Consider the following 20104-nt stretch of genomic DNA (forward strand, 5'->3'; position numbering starts at 1 on the left):
CCGTCAGCCGCGGGCGGCATGCTTTGACTTTCTGCTCTGACCCCCACTGCAGCAAATTCTTTCAGTTCACTGCTGTGCTTGAAAAAAACCTTATCATCACCGGAATGCACATAATAAAAGAGGGGCACCTTTTATTATAAGTGTGCACATAGACTTTTTTGTGCTAAGTGCAAATTGCAACTTTTCAATAAATATTTTACTCTGAGTGATAGAAGGGGCTCTGTTAGTAAAAAGCTGTTACGTACTTTAGGATGCAAATTAATCACTTGTTGAGTAACATTTTAAACCCCTCACCCTCCCTCACCCTCACCCACACTCACCCTCACTCACCTTCAACACCTCACCCTCACTCACCCTCACTCACCCTCAATGCCTCACCCTCACTCACCCTCAACACCTCACCCTCACCCTCTCTCACCCTCACCCTCTCTCACCCTCTACCCTCACTCACCCTCAATACCTCACCCCCACTCACCCTCACTCACCCTCACCCTCACTCACCCTCACTCACCCTCACCCTCACTCACCCTCACTCACCCTCACTCACCCTCACCCTCACCCTCACCCTCACTCACCCTCACTCACACTCACCCTCACTCACCCTCACTCTCACTCACCCTCAACCCCTCACCCTCACTCACCCTCAACCCCTCACTCACCCTCACCCACCCTCACCCTCACTCACCCTCACCCACCCTCACCCTCACTCACCCTCAACCCCTCACCCTCACACAGTGCAATAGGTCTCGGAGCATTTGAATTAGAGCTTTTAGAAATGTTTATGGCTTTTTTTTTTTAATTCTTTAGCATTGGCTACAGGAAACAAAAATGCTAAAGATTTACAAAAAAACCCATAAACAATTCTAAAAGCACTAACTCTAATGCTGCGAGACCTATTGCATTTCCAATGCTTGTTCTCAACTTCCTGATGGCAGACAAGCAGAAAAAGGGCCCTTTTAGAGCTTGTGCCTCCAGCTCTAAGAAAAGGCTTTATGTGGACTACCCTCACTATGACTGTATTTACTGTCTGTATCCTGACCACAATGCCAAGGATTGTAATGTATCTTTTCCACCAAGAACTTGAGGGATCATGAGGGATGTCTCCTGACCTGGCTCCAGAATTTGAAGTCAAGGAGAGAGCTGGTTTCTAATGACCGCGATGAGGCCTCACCTGTTTCGTATTCTAGAACATCTGTAAAAAGGGGAAGACCTGAACCCCTTTCTTCACAAGAACGTCCTCCACAAAGCCTCCAAAAAGACCTTCCATGGGTCTGTCAGGCTTAATCCTATTAAATCTCTTCACCGAGGTGAAAAAGAGAGGAAAGGACTTATGTCAGGAGATGCTGGAGTAAAGAAGGCAAGCTCTGTCCCTCCTTCGTCTCTTCCTGAAGGAAGGAAGTCTTTCAGAAAACCTTCTTCTGTTCCTCTTGAGGGAAAGCATCATAAGAAATTGCCATCGTCGATTACACTGTCGACGAAGAAACCAGCGTCTACATCGTCAACGCGGAGTGACAAAGATCAGTCTCCTCAGCTTCCTGCAGTTCCAACGACGGGATCGTCGCCGAGAACTTTGACGGTGTCGACACAGACGGTTCCAACTCCATCGACGACGGAGGCCACAATGGCAGTGACGACGAAGCTATCGATGTTGACACTGATGACGTTGACTAAGGCGACAACTGCGACAAGAACAACTATGACGGCAGAGTCGACGACCGTATCGACGACAGCGCTGTTGTGGCAATATCTTCATCGTCGACGACACCGTTGATGGAAGTAAAAAAAGAGGAGATTGTCTGTATGTCGTCCTTGTTGATTTCTGACTTGCAATTTATGCTGTCACACTACAAACTAAGATTTCCAAAACCCTCTTCCGCTCAGAAACAGGGCTCAGTTCCCACTGGACCAACCTCCCCGGGTGCCACCACCGCCACCGCTGCAAATAATGGAGGATCCTCCAACTACTACTCACTTTATCCAACAACATACCTTGGATGATGACCAAAGGGGACAAGGATCTCCCAGACCAGCAAAGGGAGTGGGATGATTATATTATCTCTTCATCCCCTTAACTGGTTCCTGTGGATTCTCCGCCTGGAGACATAGGTGGTTTCCACAATCTTCTCGACAGGGTGGCCAAGAGGTTTGATCTGCCTATGCCTTCTGAGCAGACAGTGTTTCTTATATGACTTTAAGGAACCCTATAAGAAAACGGTAAGAACCATTCCCATTGTAAATCATGTATGGGAAGAGGGCCTTAAGGTCATTAAGACCCCAGCCACGGTGGTCCTGGTGCTTCATTAATTAATTTAATTTTAATTTAAAATATTTATAAAGCGCGACTGTCACCTGGCAGGTATCCTGGCGCTGGTAGCTACTCTTGTGGTTTATTGACGGGGGTGAGATGAGGCTGGCCAATTTTTATAGGGGTGGGGGAAAGAGCCATGTTTTGATACGTTTCCTGAATGGGAGGAGATGAGGGATATGGCGAATGTCGACAGGTAGACTGTTCCTCGATTAAATAAGAAATCTAAAGCCCCAGAGGATAGCCCGGCTTGCCTAGTGAGTCAGCCGAAACAGGATGCCGTCCTATTACAAGCAGCGCAGCGGAAGTCGAAAAATCTGGCAGCTCCTCTAACTACACCTCCGGACAAAGAATGCAGGCGCCTAGACAATGCGGGCAAGAGATTCTCCTCTATGTCAAACCTACTGGTCAAAGCAGCTAATGCTTTAGCTATTCTGGGTCTCTACGACCGCCAGATGCGGTGTGATCTATCTCCTTACCTCGACCAACCACCTGAAGACAGTAAACCGAGGCAAAGAAGATCCTCCTGGAGGGGGAGAGGGTCTCCTCTGAGGTAATTGATTTTGCAATGGGTATTGCTACAACTGCTTTTCTTTCCCTGGCGGGAGCAGCGGTCCTACATTGCCAGGGTTGGCTTCGAGCGATCTCGTTTAGACCAGAGGTCCAGAAGAAAATATTAGACCTTCCATTCAGTGGAGAAGCGCTCTTCGAAAAACATGTGGATGACGCTCTCCAAGACATAACGAGCATTTGCAATGCAACAGGTCTCGCATTTGAAAGAGTTTGAGCTATTGGCATTGTAAATGACAAAATGTGTTTTACCCACGCGTTTTGGTCAGGAGTGTAGAGGATGTATGTGGTATGGAGTGGAATTATGTGAGTTGGATTTAGAATTGTTAGTTGTTGAATTGTGCTGGGTGAAACTGAATGGTGTTAGTGTTTTTGTTTGGTTATTAAAATGGATGTGAATGGATCACAACAATACTGCAGGGCAAGACTGATATGATCATATAAGGTCACTAAAAAAAGCAGTCGGGGACAAAGGAAGTGGGTATGATGGAAACAAGTTAATTTTGAGCAGAAATAGGATAAAATACCTACTGCAATAAACCTATTTCTATAAACATGACAAAATTGTGCTGAACGGATGACACTGTGATAACGTATTCCCCAGGAATCTTATCATATTGTGCAAATCACGTAGTCAAAGTGGGCTTTTACAATCTACAGTATTTCTTCTTTGGGGAAGTGTTAATATTTTACAATAGAACCGTCATGCCTCTTTGATGACATCAGCGCATAAGGCAATGTACTGAAACACTGTTCCTATAGGCAGAGACCCCACTTTGAATAAGTACAGCTCACTGCAAAGTAGAGTATGTTCGTGACCACTTCTGCACACTCTAGGTTTTGAGGACATTTGCAGTGTATTATAAAAGTTGTTCTTTATTTTTTTTACAGCACTCATACAAAGAGTAGAAAAATAAAATGGATTTGCCCAAGTGATGGTCTATTTACCTTATGGGGAGATAATAGCAGGGAGGAGTTCAGTGATGGCATACATTTACCCCCTGTAGGCCACGGGTGGAAGCCTGTATCACAGCTGGTTGCACTCAAGCGCGTGAGTAGATCTGCTCGGGAGCTGTCTCATAACTTACTTTGCAGTCTAGAGCCTGGGAGTTGTTAGACGGGTATAACGCGCAGTCCAGCCCCCTCTTCAGGATTGTACTGTGAGACATGCACCTGAGCACAGGGAATCTGCTTGCACATCACTCCAAGCTGCAAACTGCTCAATGCGGTCTCTGTGTCTAAAGGGACCAATTAGACACACTGGTCTGATCGCAGCAGGGTAAGTCGCCACCTGAGGATCTATGTGGCGTTGTTGGGTCATCACTGTATTTATTTACACGACTTCAGGCACTAAAACCATACAGTATGCTGCAGCAAAAGGTTGAGCTCAGCTGAAAGCCGTGGTGCCAATAAGTACTACACACACACACAGTTCTGTTGATTTGTAATTTATTCAACAGGACGCACAGTGCATTTCTGACAGCTGGCAGCACACCAGACAAGTTCACTTGAGCGTGCGCTCCCTGCTTATATACAGCTCCTTGATGAGCGCGCCTCCCACAGGGTAATAAGGGAGCTATACATGGATGACAAATGAAATATTTGGTGATGGTACACTAATTTGTGGTATTTGGGAGGGCTGGGGAAGAAGCGGAGGAATGGGCAATGCTGTTTACATACATAGCAGCCAGTTTCAGGACTTCAAGACTACGGAAAGTATCTTGTGTGGTGGCGTCCTTAATTCGGATTGTGATTGAGCTGAAATCCATTTTTGTGGCAACGGATATTCGTCGCGTGCCACTATTTGCCTATTTTTGCTTTTTGGCATGTAGTCTTTGTCATACTGATGGTTTCATGTCTAATTGGGAAAATATAAGTCCCAGAAAGCACAATGGTGCTGGTTAAAAAAGTCAAGATCCCTTAAAAAATCACTGCGGTCCCCAGGAGGAAGGCTTTGAAACACCTTCTGCACTTGGAGAATTTGGATGTGGAGAAGAGCAGTATAATGAAATAGGCGGCCATGTGGGTGCTGGAAGTAGTCGCAGTGTCGCGCATTCGGAGAAATCACTTTTCACCACTTCGCTGAAATGTGAGGAAGTGTGCCTCAGTGGAGAGGCATGTGTGAATATGGCATGCACCCATGGTTTTCAAATACCGCTGTCAGCGGAAGCTGCGGCTCAAGAATCCAAAATGTGCCTTCAGAAGTGTGAGCTGTGCACGCAATCAAGATTATTATCTGTGATAGTATAATATTTGAAATATTTGAAGTACCCTTACACAACAGACTGTGCTGTCTCCCTGTGTTTCAGCACAAAGGAACCAACCGGATCTGGCTTGAGGCTACTCCCCAGGAGGCTGCGTTTTACAAGCTCATTGGCTTAAAATTCTTTTTTCTTATTGGCTGATTTAACGCTCACAGTTATTGGTTATTAATTACAAATTGGTCATTTCATGACAGTGCCAGAGACTGCTGACTTCACAATCCAGACATTTTCAAAGCAACAGGAAATATTGTGCTCTTCAAATAAATACTCCTAGAGCAAGTAAACAAAGTCAACTTTTGGTTTGAGCCAACGCCCGACTCATTTTACCTTAGTAATACAACCATGCTTATGGCATGCTGAAATGGCAAGACCACATTAGATAGCAAGTGCGCCTGAACCATTAAAGAGTGTTGTGCTTTTAAACACGGAAACAAAGTCTGTAAGGAAAATCCCTCTGCACCACTGATGTGAATGCCTGCTTTGGCCCCGAGGGCACCAGAGAATGCACAAAGAGCACGGTAGCCCGCAAGTAGGTCCCTGCTTGTGCCCTGGGGGAAAGATGGAGTGCACGCTCGATCGGAGCGTGAAACTGACCCAGAAGTGCTGGGTCTGAGCAGCAGCTGAGCCATTCAGTAATTGGGCAGGGCTGGAGAGCAAAATGAGTAGTTTAGAAGCATTTATCAAGTGGAACTTTGAGATCTTCATGGCATTAGGGAGGAAGAATGCTATATGTAATGTAGGAAACTTGGGCACTGAAGCTGAAAACAGACAAACAGGAAAAGAGCAGGAAACCAAGGAAAATATAGTCCCTCATAGAATAGACAAAGAACTGTAGTGTAATGTGATAGTACTTAGTCCCTGCTGCAGGGGAGGAACGGAAGAGAGAAAGGAGGGACAAAGAGGCAGGACTGGCCACTGGCAAGCAAGGATTTTTGAAGGACACTGAAACAAACAAATCAAGCGATGGGGGATGATTTTAACCCAACATCTGAAATTACAAAAAGTCTCGAATACTCAACCTAAAATAGGACACAGACACAGCGGAGTCGTTTGGGACGCTTCAATACCGCAAAGTTCCTTTTCGAGGCGCAAGGGCTAGAAGGCTTCCTTCATACAGAGGAGGGTACCAATAATATAGTTACTCCTCTTATACACCTGCCAAGCAGTCTTACCATCTGCAGTACAATCAGCAGCAAGGTCAGTCAACAACATATTCAAAATCAGCACCCATAGGCAGAGCAGGACGGCGGGGAAAGAATTCCTCAAGACGTTAATAGAGGCTTGCAGGCTCTGACTACTGTTCCTTTCCCTCATCAAACACCTGTAGGTGGCAGGATTTCTCTCTACTTCCAAAATTGGCAACAAATAACCTTGGATCGTTGGGTGCTCAACATAGTTCAGTTTGGACATACGTTAGAGTTCGTTCATCCTCCTCCAAACACTCCTCCTCGCACCCACTTAAAAAAACATCTCCATCGCCTAGAAGTCCAACAAATGTTGCAGAAAGGGGCAATAGAACCTGTCCCTTTATCCCAAAGAGGAAAGGGATTCAACTCTTGGTTCTTTCTGATTTGAAGATCTGAGGGAGCTCAATACCTATCTCATCAGGTAGTCGTTCTGAATGATCTCCTTACAGGACATACTTCAACATCTAGACCTAGAGGACGCATACTTTCATGTTCACATTCATCCATCGCACAGGAAGTTACTTCTCTTTAACCAAGAGCTATTTTCAATTCACAGTCCTCCCTTTCAGCCTCAGATCGGTACCAAGAGTCTTTACAACAATTCTGGCTCCTGTAGCGGCTTTCCTTGGAAGACAACAGCACCAGGTGTTCCCCTACCTAGACGACTGGTTGCTAAAAGCCCCCTCCAAAACTTCAGCCAGGAATTCGGTGACAGCTTGTACAAAACTGTTTGAGTCTAGGGCACATATCTGCACTAAACTCAGTTGACAATACCCATCCTGACCTGGGTAGGGTGCCTTGTGCACCTTCTAATTCTAATTGTCTGGGCACATGGCCCTTACTAAACACAGCCTCCTTTAAATGTCTTTTAGGCAGCGTCCATTTGGGATCGCCCAGGGACCCTCGTCCTATCTCTGCGCTCAAGCAGCTTGAGCCGCCATTTCTGCTTGTTATTATGGACCTTTTAAATACCTCCTTACAGGAAGCCATAGTTCCACCAGAGTGGAAACATGCCATGGGGCTCCCCCTTCCGAAAAAGGCTAACGCGGACCCCGATTTACCCTCTAACTATTGGCATATTTCTTTGTTGCCGGCTTTCTCAAAAATTTAAAGAAACAGATCTATGCACATCTCTCTAATTTTGTTGAAACATAAAAGTTCCTTCACCCATCTCAATAGGGCTTTAGAGATGGTTTCTCAATGGAAACAACTCTACTTGGGGTAACGGAAAGACTGCGTTGTCACCTGGATGCTGGAGGACAGTGGCCCTTATTTTGCTGGACTAAAGCGCAGCATTTGACACAGTGTCTCACACGTGTTAGCAAATTATTAGGATCATTGGGCATGTGTGCCTCAGCTCTAAATTTGCTCATTTCATTTCTTGCAAATCGTACTTTCCAAGTTTTTTTTCCCAACAGCCAGCTCCGATACCCATCTTTCACCTTATAGGGTACCTCAGATCTCCATCCTTAGCCCTTTACTATTCAATCTATACGTTAGACCTTTTGCTGATGTTGCAGAAGATGCAGGGCTGTCCCTGTTCTCTTACGTGGACGACTCCCTTATTATTTTCTCTCTTTCTATGGAGAGTGTGGCTGGGTCTTCCCCCCCCTCCAGCTGGGCTTGGGTAAAATTGCATCATGGATGCAGGTAAATTATCTTAAGCTCAACGGAGAGAAAACCGAAGTCTTGATACTTGGTAAAAACAGGGATCTCTGGGTCCCACAACATTGGCCCAGTAAGATGGGAGCACTTCCTCTACCCTCTTGTCAAGTCTGTAATTCGGGTGTCATCATTGATGACTCGTTAACTATGCATCTTCAAGCTGTCAAGGTGGTCGCTACATGCTTTACCATCCTGAAGTGGCTAAAAAAGATCATATGGATGCTGCCTGAGCCCACCCAGAGAATAGTAGTCCAGGCGCTAATCACCTCAAGACTGAACTACAGCATTGTTCTTTACCTAGGATCCAACAATGCGGTGACTCGCAGGCTGCAGATGGTTCAGACCTCTGCTGCAAGATTACTTTGCCGGGTTCCTAGAGCCACCTCTGTCTCCAGTTACCTGCGGGACCTGCTCTGGCTCAGGGTGTAGAACCAAATTAAGTTCAAAGCCCTGAGCTACATGTTCAAAATCAAATTAGGTGTTGCCCCTCAGTATCTGCAGTCTCTGGTCTTCCCCGATGCCTTCGCTCATCCAGTCAAGGGAAATTCTCTGTGCCCAGAGTCCGACTATCTCGGATGGGGGGTAGATCATTTGCATACCTTGGTCCCTCACCCTGAAATTCCCTTCCCACAGCTATTTGGAACGAAACGGTATATGCCCAATTTCTCAAATCATTGAAGACTTGGCTTTTTAACAAATAATCATTTAAGCTGTTATACAATCTTTGATCTGCTCCAGCGCTGGTAAACCCTTTTTGGGTAGCTTTTGCGCCTGATAAATGTAACTAATAATAATAATGATAGCAACAACAGGGAAAAGACAAACTTGTGTCCGACCAAGAACGCCTTTTGTCTGGGAGCCGTATTGGACACATCCCTGAATAGGGCTTTTCTTTCACTTGAAGGCAAGCCAAACTTATGTCAATGGCCCGGCTACTTCTAAAAAGGTCACTTTCAGTTTGCCTCAACAAGTCCCTTCTGGGATCCATTTTGTCCTGCATTCCTCCGATACCCCACTGCAGGCTTCGAATGCGTCCTCTCCAAGAGCAACTGCAATTAGTGGCGTCAGGTGCAGGGATCTTTCGAGTACATAATCCTGATCATTACGCTAATGAGAGAAGCCGCTTCATGGTGGATTAACAAGAAAAACATTTCCCAGGGTCTCTCCTCCTTGGTCACCCCAGCCTTTCAGATAATTACCACAGATTCATCCCCGGAGGGTTGAGGAGCGATCTTACAGGACCTCCAGATAAGTGGTTGATGGCAACAGCATCATATATCTGCTAGAACGCAGAACAATTCCCCTAGCCCTAACGGCTTTTCTCCCAAGAATAAAACATTCATTGGTTCTGATAAGAACAGACAATACCACGGCCATGTATTATGTCAACAAACATGGCGGCACAAGATCCCGTCTGTTGTCTGTGGAAGCTCAAAGTATCTGCGAATGGGCAATCCTACATAGGGTTTCACTGAAAGCGGAGCATCTTCCAGGAAATCTCAACGAGAAGGCAGATACACTAAGTAAACTAAAGTCAGTCTGCCACGAGTGGGAGCTGGATCAGATCACGCTAGACTACATATTCTGTCTATGTGGCAGACCGTCCGAGATCTGTTTGCGATACCGGAAAACAGGAAACGCTGGTACTTCGCAAGCTGGCATCACCATCCGGAATCCTGGGGGAGTGCGTTTTCGATGGCATGGTCAGGCACCTTTGTCTACGCTTTTCTCCCCATTGCACTACTCCTGAGGCTTCTCAGGAAGTTAAAGGCGCCCCCTTGCAAAATGATCCTCATAGCACCGTTCTGGCCTCGCCAGTACTGGTACACAGAGCTTCTGCTTCTGTCGTTGGAGCAACCAATTCCCTTAGATCCTATTCCATCATTGCTGACGATTTCCCGGGGCCACGTACTGCATCCGGATCTCAAATCTCTGCAATTATCAGCATGGCTCCTGAGCACAGAGAGTTTCTGGACCTGAAACTGTCTGCAGAATGTAGACATCCTTTCCCAAGCTCATGCTCAAAGGACACAAGAGACATACCAGATGAAGTGGAAGAGGATTGGTCACTGGTGCCAAGAATCAGGAGTTCATCCTTTCTGCTCTTCGGCTCATGAAATCTTTCCTTACATCCTTTCTTTGGCAAAAGCTGGCTTGGCTCAAGCATCTATTAAGTTTCACCTTGCGGCCATATCTCGTTTCACAAGAACATCTTCAGGCCCTTCTCTTTGGTCAGCGAGAATAATTAAACCATTTTTGAAGGGGCTTTTTTTAGTCTTCCCTCTGGTTAAGATCCCTCCACCACTGTGGCACCTTAACATGGTCTTGGCTCAGATCATGAAACATCCCTTCAAGGTTATCCATAAGGTAGACTTAAAATTCCTGTTGTGGAAGGTGGCTCTTCTTCAGGCTCTAACATCGGCTATAGGGTTAGCGAATTGCAGGCACTCACTATCCAGGACCCTTGTCTTTAGTTCAAGAATGACACTCTAGTACTCCGTACTAGCCCTAAGTTCATCCCGAAGGTGCCCTTGGATTTTCACTTAAATGAACCTGTGGTTCTTAAGACTTTTTTCCTTCAACCTACAACTCAGGCTGAGGGATCACTTCATTCACTAGACATTCAGCGTTGCTTAAAATTCGATCTCCAAAGAACTAAACACTTTAGGAAGTCACCTCAGCTCTTTGTGGCTTACAGTGCTCCTCGTGTTTTCTCTATTCTAAACAAGGAATTGCATGCTGGATTTCCAGCTCTATCCAGCATTGTCATAAATTAGCTGGCAAACCCCTACAGGGAAAAGTCTGTGCTCACTCCACGAATGCAGCCTCTTCCTCTACAGCCCTCTTTGCTGGGTTACCTATCCGGGACATCTGCAGAGCAGCCACCTGGAAGAGCAACCATACCTTTACCAGACATTATTACTTGGATTCTTCGAGACGTAGTGATATGGTAGTAAGCCAAGCAGTCCTGAGGGACCCATTTCAATAGTGGTGAGCTTTCTGTTTCATCCCTCCTTCCTTTTTTCTTTCCTAACTCCTCGTACATTCTTTGGTAATTGTTGTTTTTCTTTTTTCATGTTATAATATTTGCAAATAACCTTTGCACATTCTCAAGAAACCCATGATGGTATCCTATTTCTTGGAAGTTACTGCATAGTTATGTAAAAGTTTAAATGCTTTTTTGATACTTTTCAGTCTAGATTGAGAAAACAATTTAGTAGTTTCCACTCCTGTCCTTATGCACTATTTCTAAAGGGATCGGGGCAAAAAATGTGCTCATAACTGCTAGCTACTCTGTTTCAAGCATTTGAATCTATGAAAGTTCCAATAATGGAGTAAGAAAATAAGTTACTTACTTGTAACTTTAGTTCTCTAGTATTGGAAGCTTTCATAGATTAACATGCGACTCACCCTCCTCCCCTGAGAAAGCTCGACTTTCTTTTGACCTTTATGGTTATCATATAGCACTACTGCTGCAAAAATCTGAAGGCTGAGGTTCTCTCATTAAGGTTCTAAAGGGTGAGGCTGTTCAGATTGGTTGTGTGTTTTATTTGGTCTCTTACAAAAAGAGGTGGATAGGTTATAAAACTAATGGGCCTAGGCCTAGTTTCTAGTTTGATACCTTTGCAGTGCTATTTTCATTTACCGGGGACTCCCATCTCGACGACGGGGAATGATTCAAGCATGTGCATTGCTCACCTACATTACTATGAATGTCCAGTCTTTTTCTCTTGTTCTGGACCAGTTTTGTTCTAGTTAGAGACTTTGTATTGCTCTGTTTCCAGACCCTCCTCTGGGGATGGTATGCTTTGGTATTTGATTCTAAAGTGAGGAATCTGCAGCTAGATGTCTCTATCAGATGAACAAGTTACTTACCTTCGGTAACACATTCTTTAGTAGGGACAGGATTTAGCCTCCGATTCCTTAACAACCCTGCCCTCCTCCCTGCTTTGCGAGCGGAGTCCTCTTTTGTCTCAGTAAATAGTTCCTAAACTCCATATATTGTGCCCATTTCAGAAATACATACCTATATACCTATTTTTCACTCATTCTATTTTGCAACATAAATTGCCCCTACCTAGTACACAATAAATAAAAACATTGTAAGGTGCAGCTCAGTTATTGGCTCTGGGTACCTCGATTTTTTGGAAAGCCTACAGATCCTATACATCTCCACAACCAGAAGGGTCTATTGGACGCAATGGTATATTGCTTTTGTAAATAGGCCATTGTGACAAAAAGATACAAATGAAAACGTTGTTACAAATGAACGTTAATCCTACTCCTTTTCAATATTTTTAGTTCGAGCCAGTGTGGGCTGCGCACATGCGCCGTCTCGCTGGTGAGATTTTATGATTTTAGGTAGCTTTCAGTAATGGGCTTTAAGCCCCGCCCCTCTTTTCCATTGGCTGGCATCACCTTTTATGCTAAACGGTGGCCAGCCATTGGAAAGGGCACTTTGTGACGAATAGTTTTCTCTTTTTCTGCTGTCCCACTTGGACGGCCTCGTCTGACTTCCTTCAGCCGTGAAAGGTTTGTTATCTTTATGGGGCCAAACACTTGGCCCCATAAAGATAACAAACCTTTTACTACAGAAGGAAAGCAGGCCGCACGGCAGAAAAAGAGAAAACAATATATGTCATGGCGAGCGCTTTTCTCCATCTCGCGCACTTTGCCGCAACACTGTTGGTATTTACAGTGACGTGTGAAGATGCTGAAGGCCATGACCTGTGAAATCAAATGAAAGGTATCGCGCTGGTGCAAGAATCAATAAGCCAGTAGAAAATGTCTTCACAACAGCTGTCCTCTTTATTAACGGATCCGGGTGTTTGCAAAGGCTTGAGAGCTGTTTGCGTTTGTTGAATCCGGTATGAAGTGGCTGTCAGTTCATCAGAGCTTGTGTCTTAAAGAGTCTTCTGTTTTAGGTGGGAGTGCGAGGACGCCGGGGGCTTCCTGCTGCTAGAGCTGGGACACGGGGGGCTACACGCATGTCTGCGACCTGGACCACAAGCTGCCGCCTGGGGCTCTTCCTGCTGCTACTCTGGGACTGGCACATAGGGACAGGAGCTGGGCTGCTGCTACGTCCACCGCTACTGCGAAGTGCAGGACACCCTGACCTCTGCGGGACACCTGCAGCCCCAGGCTGCCGCCCCCACCTCCGGGTGCATAGAGTGCGCACCCCTGTACCACTGACCCCAGCCAGAACCTATGTGGTGCCCCCAGTGTTGACACAGCCAGACATTCACTGTGTATCACCCTCAGAGTACCACTGCATCATACATTCACTGCATCAGCCTTGGATTACCCCTGCATGGCTCATCTGAACTTAGCGGTGCCAGCGGCCCCTATGTCTGCATCGGCTGGCACAGAGGAGAGTGCCCAAGTTGATATTTGGAGGCACCAGACGCCCCTCTCTCCTGCTGCTCCTTTTATGGGATCACCCGGGGTCTCAGCCCAGAGAGACGGTCCATGTTTGAATGATTTATAGGGCCTGGGTGAGGGTGGGAAGGGGTTGTGCCTATCCCCCTCCAATCTGCACACTTCATCCTGGCCCTCTTCTTTGCATCTTAGTGTGTGTGCGATAACATGTGTGCGCTCGTTCGTGTGTGTGTGTGTGTGTGTGTGTGTGTGTGTGTGTGTGTGCGTGGGCCTGTCAGATTTGTCTGGATCTGTATTTATGTGCACATGTGTGGGTCTATGTGTGTGTGTTTGATGGCGTGTGTCTGGATCTGTGAGTGTGTCTGCGTCTGTGTGTCTGGATCTGTGAGTGTGTGTATGTGCGTGTGTGATTGTATGTGCGTGCCGTGTGGATCAGTGAGTTGGATGGTGTGTCTGGATCTATGAGTCTGTGTGCCTGTGAGTCTGTGTTCATGTCTGCCTGCGTAGGTGTCGATACTCCTGCTTCTCCTTTTATGGGGTCACCCGGGGTCTCAGCCCAGAGAGTCGGTCCATGTTTGAATGATTTATAGGGACTGGGTGAGGGTGGGAAGGGGTTGTGCCTATCCCCCTCCAATCTACACACTTCATCCTGTCTCTCCTCTCTGCATCTTAGTGTGTGCGTGATTACATGTTTGCGCGCGTTTGTGTGTCTGGATCTGTATTTGTTTGCGCATGTGTGGGTCTATGTGTGTTTGTTTGATGGTGTGTGTCTGGATCTGTGAGTGCGTCTGTGTGTCTGTGTGTCTGGATCTGTGAGTCTGTGAGTATGTGCGTGTGTGATTGTGTATGCGTGCCGTGTGGATCAGTGAGTTGGATGGTGTGTCTGAATCTATGAGTCTGTGAGTCTGTGTGTATTTGTGCCTGCGTACGCATCTATGCTTGTGTTTGCCCATGGTTAAGTGTGTAAGTCTTTGAGTACGAGTCTGTATGTGTACGTTTGTGTTTCTATGTTTTGACTTGTGCTTAAGTACTTATTTCATATTCAGTGACCAGCGCCAGGAGGCGCTGTCCAGCATCATCCAAGACATCTTGAGACCTCACTGGAAGTGATGCAACAACCCTATATAAAGGTCACAGGTTCCAGTCACTTTAGTTCCCTTTCTATGCATGCCTCAACCAACGCGGGGATCCGTAACCTCTACCTATTTTTTTCTTTTAAAAAGACTATCAGATTAATTTAGAAAACCTTTTATATGCGATTTCAAAGACTGATTCTCAAAATGTACATCTGTCACAGGCACAATGTATTTTCAGAATGTAAAGCAGTCACTGTGCACAGTGACTTCATTGCAAACTGAGAATTATATATAAGAACTCATGTCTCCTTTTAAATCAACAGGCTTCTATAGCTGTTATGCACCTACGCAAAGCCACCACAACTGGCACCCCTGCCTACTTGACTAACTAGTTTGCCATCTTTAGTTGCCTTGGCACACTCGCACAAGGGCACAATCTGAATGGAGTTGTAGAAATGCAAAAAAAAAAACCATGCCTGCAAGCCTTCTCTATCCATGTACCTAGAATCTGGAACAATATCCCCATATCCATTAGGACTGCCCAACCCTGCTCCATTTTAAACAAGCATTTACAATGCAATAGGTCTCGCATTTGCGAGTGTTTAACCTATTGGCATTGTAATTGACAATGCCTTTTATTTACGTTTTAAAAACCAACACATAAAAGGCATTGCCATTTACAATGCAAATGGCTCAAACTCGAACAACTGCGAGACCTATTGCATTGAAATGCTTGTTTTATTTTAACAGTTAGTTTCTTTGGGAAATCTATAAGGGATCTGCACAAATGACCCCTTGTTTACTTTTCAGAAATCTATAGCTCTCCGAAATCAAACATGGGTTTCACAGCAGTTTCAACCACAAAGTGGAAATAGGTTGAAAGCACATAAATTAGGAACAATGGATTACCCCTTTGAAAAATGCCAAACTTTGGTAATAACAATAGTTTTTTTTTTAATTCTTCGCTGCATGTTTCTGAAAGCTAGGAACATGGCACAGCATACATTTCTTTTAAGCCATTTTTGGGAAAACCCATCACTTTTTTTCTCAAAGCCCTGTTTTCCTATTTTGCCTCAAAAAAACAAAATGTAGCTATATTTTGGCTATTTTCGTAGTCCCTTCCAGGGGAATCCACAAAACCCAGGTACATTTAGAATCCCCAGGATGTTGGGGGAGGACTCAAATTTGGCATGGATACACTCTGTAAAAAAAAAGTTAAGGAGGCCTAAGTGTGAACAACCCGGATAGCCAGAATAGCAAGAGGACAGAAGCCACAGTCCCCAATTTGTGCCCTGGAGGTGTGATATATATTACAAAGACGAAGAGGTGGTGGGGTCCTGCATTTATATGCCTCCCCAGTCCCAGAACTTGGGGAAATACTGGGAACTGGCTAAAGAGGTGCTTAGTGCTCGTTTTCTGCTTAGTCCTAGGGCTGTAGCAGTTTTGACCACCCAAGATGTTTGCACAGCATCTCTGCCATTTTCTGTACCTCACCTTTAGTTAGTGCAGTGAAGAGAAATATGCATTTTTTTTCTCTTTGCCGGTAATTTTTGGGAACTGGCTGTGCTGGAAATGAATTGCGTAATTGCCGAGTGGACAAGAAAAAGTATCACATTCAAATATATTCCATTTTTAATTTAAATTTTAGTTTCTGGAACAGTTCACAAACAAACATTACCAAATATCCTCACATTTTAACTCCTTTTTTATCAACAAACTGCTGCAAGGATTTTAAACCAACTATTTCCAAATCTAAGTTTGTCAACATCCTCTATTATGGTGCAAGCTTAGGAATTTCAGTCCACATGGAAATTTTGTGTCTTCCTTCTCTTTCACTTCTGCAACCCTTCTATTGCTCTTCCTTCTGCTATTGCTTTCCCCTTTTGATCAATTTACAAAAAATCTTAACTGCATCTTTGATTATATTGGAAAGTTTTTTGCATGTGCATCAAAGAATTCCAAAGTTTATTAGTGATTTACATACTTTACATAGTTTGGTAGAACATGTCTGTTGCAAGTATAAATCAGACTTTACTCATCTCATAAATGTTTGAAAGGTCAGAAAAAAAGAATTCACTTGAATTTTTCGAGGCTGCATTAATATTTACTGTAAAAGTGCATCACTTTCTATTTATAGAAGTATGTCTGTAACCACGGTGGCATTAAAGTAGCCTTCACCACATGATATCCATAGCAACAGAAAAGGCTAAGTCGACCCGATGCTCCATTTCTTTTGGAGCTTGAACTACACAAAACATTACAAGTCTTCAGTTTATTTAAAATCTATCAAGGACCTTGAGCCTTCCATACAGTCTTATGGTTTATGGTGGGCAACTTTTCAAACCTTGAAATGGAAAGTATTTGAATTTCTTTGTCAATTGATTTGCGTTGCTATTTTCTGTTGTAGCACTGTGCCGCTTCACAGTATTTCTTTGCAGTGTGTTACCAGTAGTGGCATGCATGTTCATGTTCACCTTTTCTTTGCAGACAGATCATTGCCCGGGGTCTGCTGGACGTACTCCGAGATTTCAGCAGCAATGAGGAAGATTTCCAAACGGTGATGGAGATCGTGGTCAGGCTCTCCGAAGATACAGGTCTGGTGTTTAGTTTGTTCTCTGCGTGATTGTTAATATTTCACTGTGGCTACTACTTCAGAAGTAACATTTTTAAACTGCCTAATGTTATGTGTTCACAAGAATCAACTGTGTTTGTGCATGTTGGTACTGGTATAATTATGTGTCCCTTTAGTCACCCTTTTCTGACATTCGAATTATACTCCTGTTAACTCTTACCTATTTAGACCTTCTAGACATGAAGACATGCATTTTGTTTCATTAAATCTCACAGATCACCGTGGATGGTAAAATGTTTGGTATTGGCTGACCCCCCTGACAAACACAATGGATATGAAATATTCTCTGCAATACTCCTTTTTAAGCCCCCTTAGGGGAGGTTGCATATTGTATTGCCATCTATAATTCTGATACATGTCCAATTTTCTGACACTACACCTAATGGTGGCCTTGCAGAAAAGCTTATGCTTTGTACAGTATGTCTCTAAGCTGGTGATGGTGCTAAGACCGTGATAAAGGTTATGACCATGATTGTTCATTGTGAAATGTTATGCCATAGGTCTGGTCTGTTCATCATAAAAGGTTATGACCCGGCAGTAGACCTGACCTTTTTTTATTGTGAAAGCATATGTTAAAGTGAATATGCCTTTAATGGTGGTTTGGTTTCTACACTCTTTTAAAGTCTGTAGCCGAGAATGTGGTCACATGGAAACTCAAGGATTACTGATGTAAGCAAGGGGTTTGGTGCCTCCCAGATAAATCCTTGGGTTGGTAGCTTGTCACTGTTATAATCCTTGCTAGGCCCACTTAGGTGGGGTTTGTATATTGTTTTTGGCAACTAGCTTTGTTAATATTTGTAATTTTATGATTGTATGCCAGACGATTGCCTTGTGGTAATGCTTTACACTTAATATAATGGACCTGATTTGTTATGTTGGCACGGTAATGGTAAATGCTATAGGTATGATTGCTTTTCTTTGGAGGGGGGGGGGGTGTAATCTGAGAAGCCATAGCTCTGATCTGTTAAATCTGAAAAATTACAACAAAGGCTATAGACCCAACTTTATTGTGATAAGCATATGTCAAAGCTATTGGACTATAGAGGGTTGATTTTTATTTACACTATTGTGTAGACTGTAAAAAGGTATTTTCTTATGTGGATTTACATAGATCACTGTAGTAGGCAAGAGGGTTGGTGTTAGTTATCTCAATGACAAATGGGTGTATGGAAGATTTGTATTATGATAACCCTTGGTTTTGATTGTATACCTCTAGATACATTTGTTTAGTTGCTCGTTGGAAAGCATATGCTCAATACAGTAAGCATTAGATGGTATTGTGACAAGCCATTGTTAATGCCTAGAGGCCTGATTGGGTCATTGCAAAACATTCTCTCAAATGGCAAAGGTTGAATATGTTATAGCAAATGCACTAGGTTTGACTTATTGTGAAAAACATATGCTATTGCCAAAAGGCCTTCAAGAATGAATTGTTTTTATGATGTTCTAAATCCTGTGGACACGTATTTTGTTACTTTCAGTCGCACCATTTACCATAGTGGGTAAGATTCTGACAAACCCTGGGGGCAGAACATTTAATCTTACAATACTTGTTAGGAACCCATAATAAGGGTTGTATATATTGTTTGTCAACAGTGACTTTGTGCATATTTATAATTTGACTGCATGCCTGCATGGAGCCTTGTGTAAAAGCTTGTTCTTCTGTTGCTTTACTTGATAGTCCTTCTTAGACCCTCTTAGCAGGGACTGACCGGTATAATGGGAAACATATGCATACACAAGATAGCCTTTAGGTCAGCCCTAGTCTTCAATTGGTCTGTTAGTATAATTTGCAATCTGTTTCTGCCTACAAGAGCAAACCACATAGGGTAGTAGGTCAGCCCCCTTCAGCCACTTAATCGACTGCCCTGTGAGTCACGGTATTTTGCCTGATCTTTTGTGAACATTTATCTGAAAACAATGGTGCATCAGTACCAGGGTCTGCGGCGTACCCTAGGACTCATCCCTCAGCCCGACATTGTTAAACATCACCATGGCACCGCTCGCCCACGTCACCCGACTGCACGACCTCAACATCATCTCCTACGTCGACGACACCCACCTGATCCTCTCCCTCACCAAGGCCCCCCCACCGCCAAAACCAACCTCCACGAAGGAATGAAAGCTGTTGCCGAGTGGATGAAGAACAGCCGACTGGAGCTAAACTTGGACAAGACGGAAGTCTTCATCCTCTGCTCCACCCCCTCGGCCTGGGACGACTCCTGGTGGCCGACCGCACTGGGAACAGCTCCAACACCCACCGACCACGCACGCAACCTAGGGGTCATCCTAGACTATACTCTCTCCATGACAAAGCAGGTCAACGCAGTCTCGTCGTCCTGCTTCAACACTCTCCGCGTGCTCCGAGATCTACAGGTGGATCCCCACCGAAACCAGAAGAACGGTCACCCACGCCCTCGTCCGCAGCAGGTTGGACTACGGAAACGCCCTCTAGGCAGGAGCCTCGGCCAAACTCCTGAAACGCATACAAAACGCCTCTGCACCCCTGATCCTCGACATCCCTCATCGCAGCCACATCACACCCCACCTGAAAGACCTGCACTGGCTCTCCATCAACAAGAGGATCACCTTCAAGCTCCTCACCCACGCACACAAGGCATTCCACAACACCGGACCAGCATACCTCAACAGACCACTCCGCTTCTACACTCCAATCCGCCAGCTCCACTCCGCCGACCTCACGCTCGCCACAGTCCCCTGCATCCGAAGAGCGACCTCTGGTGGCAGATCGTTCTCCCACCTCGCTGCCAAGACACATCCCCCTATGGCAGACCCAGGACCTGCTTACCTTCAGAAGACACCTCAAGACCTGGCTATTCAAGCAGTAGCACTATCCTGCCCCCTACCCACACCCCGCGCCTTGAAACTCTCATGGGTAAGTAGTGCGCATTAAAAAACAATTTGATTGATCGATTGATGGTGATTCTGTAAATATTGTAAAGCTGTTTTGGCGTAGATCTGTTTTTGAATTTGTCAAAATTGTTACCCTTTGACAAATCTACAGA

The 20104-nt window shown here is 44.9% G+C and overlaps 1 protein-coding gene across 2 annotated transcripts in view; it reads left to right on the forward strand.

Annotated features, from left to right (window-relative positions):
- LOC147668845 (serine/threonine-protein phosphatase 4 regulatory subunit 1-like) overlaps positions 1-20104 on the forward strand; it is a 365836-nt gene that overhangs the window by 120650 nt on the left and 225082 nt on the right. For both annotated transcript variants that reach the window (XM_086948406.1, XM_086948404.1), the window contains one exon: positions 16934-17040. In XM_086948406.1, coding sequence (XP_086804532.1) covers positions 16934-17040 — 107 coding nt within the window. The remainder of the gene's footprint in view (positions 1-16933; positions 17041-20104) is intronic.

The sequence above is a fragment of the Lissotriton vulgaris genome, unplaced genomic scaffold, assembly GCF_964263255.1.
Source record: "Lissotriton vulgaris unplaced genomic scaffold, aLisVul1.2 SCAFFOLD_271, whole genome shotgun sequence".
In the NCBI taxonomy this organism is placed as follows: Eukaryota; Metazoa; Chordata; class Amphibia; order Caudata; family Salamandridae; genus Lissotriton; species Lissotriton vulgaris.